This window comes from Mandrillus leucophaeus, unplaced genomic scaffold (assembly GCF_000951045.1).
Source record: "Mandrillus leucophaeus isolate KB7577 unplaced genomic scaffold, Mleu.le_1.0 Scaffold8, whole genome shotgun sequence".
NCBI lineage: Eukaryota > Metazoa > Chordata > Mammalia > Primates > Cercopithecidae > Mandrillus > Mandrillus leucophaeus.
The window spans coordinates 2673487-2674955 of record NW_012108696.1 but is presented as its reverse complement, the minus strand read 5'-3'; the positions used below and the strand labels follow the sequence as shown (position 1 = coordinate 2674955).

General features: G+C 61.3%; 1 protein-coding gene across 1 annotated transcript in view; it reads right to left on the bottom strand.

Moving 5' to 3' along the window:
* The window catches only part of UHRF1 (ubiquitin-like with PHD and ring finger domains 1), a 79418-nt gene that overhangs the window by 26493 nt on the left and 51456 nt on the right, over positions 1-1469 (bottom strand). The window contains exons 8-9 of the mRNA XM_011967373.1: positions 953-1076; positions 717-865 (exon numbers count right to left, since the gene is read on the bottom strand). Coding sequence (XP_011822763.1) covers positions 717-865; positions 953-1076 — 273 coding nt within the window. The remainder of the gene's footprint in view (positions 1-716; positions 866-952; positions 1077-1469) is intronic.

Sequence of the window (1469 nt, the reverse complement as noted above, 5' to 3'; positions counted from 1 at the left end):
CATTGGGCCGGTTGAGGTCCAGCCTGCCACTCACTCCACAGAATGCCCTGAGAGGCGCTGGCCGGCTGCTGAGCCCTAGAGATACAGTGCTGCCCCAGGAGCTCCTAGCCGCTGCACGCCTGGCCCCATGAACTCCATGAGGAGGCCCAGCTTGTCCACCCAGCTCAGAGCGTCTCACTCAGGGCAGTTCTGCCTCCCAGGGGACACTCAGATGTCTGGAGACGTTTCTGGTTGTCATGACCTGGGGTGACGTGAAGTGGGTGGGGGCCAGGGACGCTGCTCAGCACCCTGCAGCGCCCAGGATGGCCCCGCCCCAGAGAACCACCTGGCTCCAATGTCTCTATTGCCAAAGTGTCTCGTCTGCCATGACACACAGCCCACAGCTGACAGCACCCAGCACTGTCAACGCCCAGTCACAGGTGGGAGCTGCCCCAGTGACAGATCACAACCAGGGCTGAGACAGGTCCCTTTTAGCAGCTGCCACCCCTTCCCTGTACAGGAGCTTTGGGAATGACCTTACGTGCCTCCGAGCAGAGGAGCACCAGCCCCCGCCCCCAAGGATTGATTTCAGGTCTCTGGTAAAATAAGGAGTGAACCCAAACCTGCACATGTTCCATACGCCTCTGCGGCCGGACAAGGCACTGCTGGGACCTGGTAACCACCTTGACCCCTGGCTGGCCGAGGCCAGGAGAAAACTGCCCCCAGAAAAGCAGGACGAGCCCGCGTGGCCCCTGGACCCCTGGGACGCCGCAGGTACCTGGACTCGGAATCGCCACATGGTGCCCACGGGGATCCCCGGGATGGGTCCGTAGTGGTTGGATGGGACGATGGTGCATTCCTTGGTGCGGCCCACACAGGCCATGCCCTGTCCCAGGCGCAGACACAAAGAACAACAGTGTGAGCCCTGGCAGGCGGGGAAGAGCCGCGGGCGCGTGGGGAGGACCCGCCTCACCTTGCCCCAGTCCCGCTGCGAGGACGATGTGGCCGAGGCCATCTTCGCCTTCTTCTTGCTCTCTCTCAGCCGCTCTCCCGCCAGCACCACCTCGCTAGCATCATTCCGGCACTCAGGACAGTACCTGTGGGGTCGGGATTGTCACTGCCCACGCCCAGCCTGGCAGACGTCTCAGCCAACACGTGCCCTCTGCCCACGCACCACGGACACAGCTCTCCTCGCCTGGCACCCCTTCCATCCTGCCCTGTCCACACTGCAGGCCACTTGGCACACGCACGAGGCTATTTACCTTTAAATTCATTCAAACTAAGTCAGGCGTGGGGGCTCACGCCTGTAATCCCAGCACTCTAGGAGGTCAAGGCGGGTAGATCACCTGAGGTCAGGAGTTCAACACCAGCCTGGCCAACATGGTAAAACCCCATCTCTACTAAAAATACAAAACTTAGCTGGGCATGGGGGTGGGCACCTGTAATCCCAGCTACTCGGGAGGCTGAGGCAGGATAATCACTTGAAACCA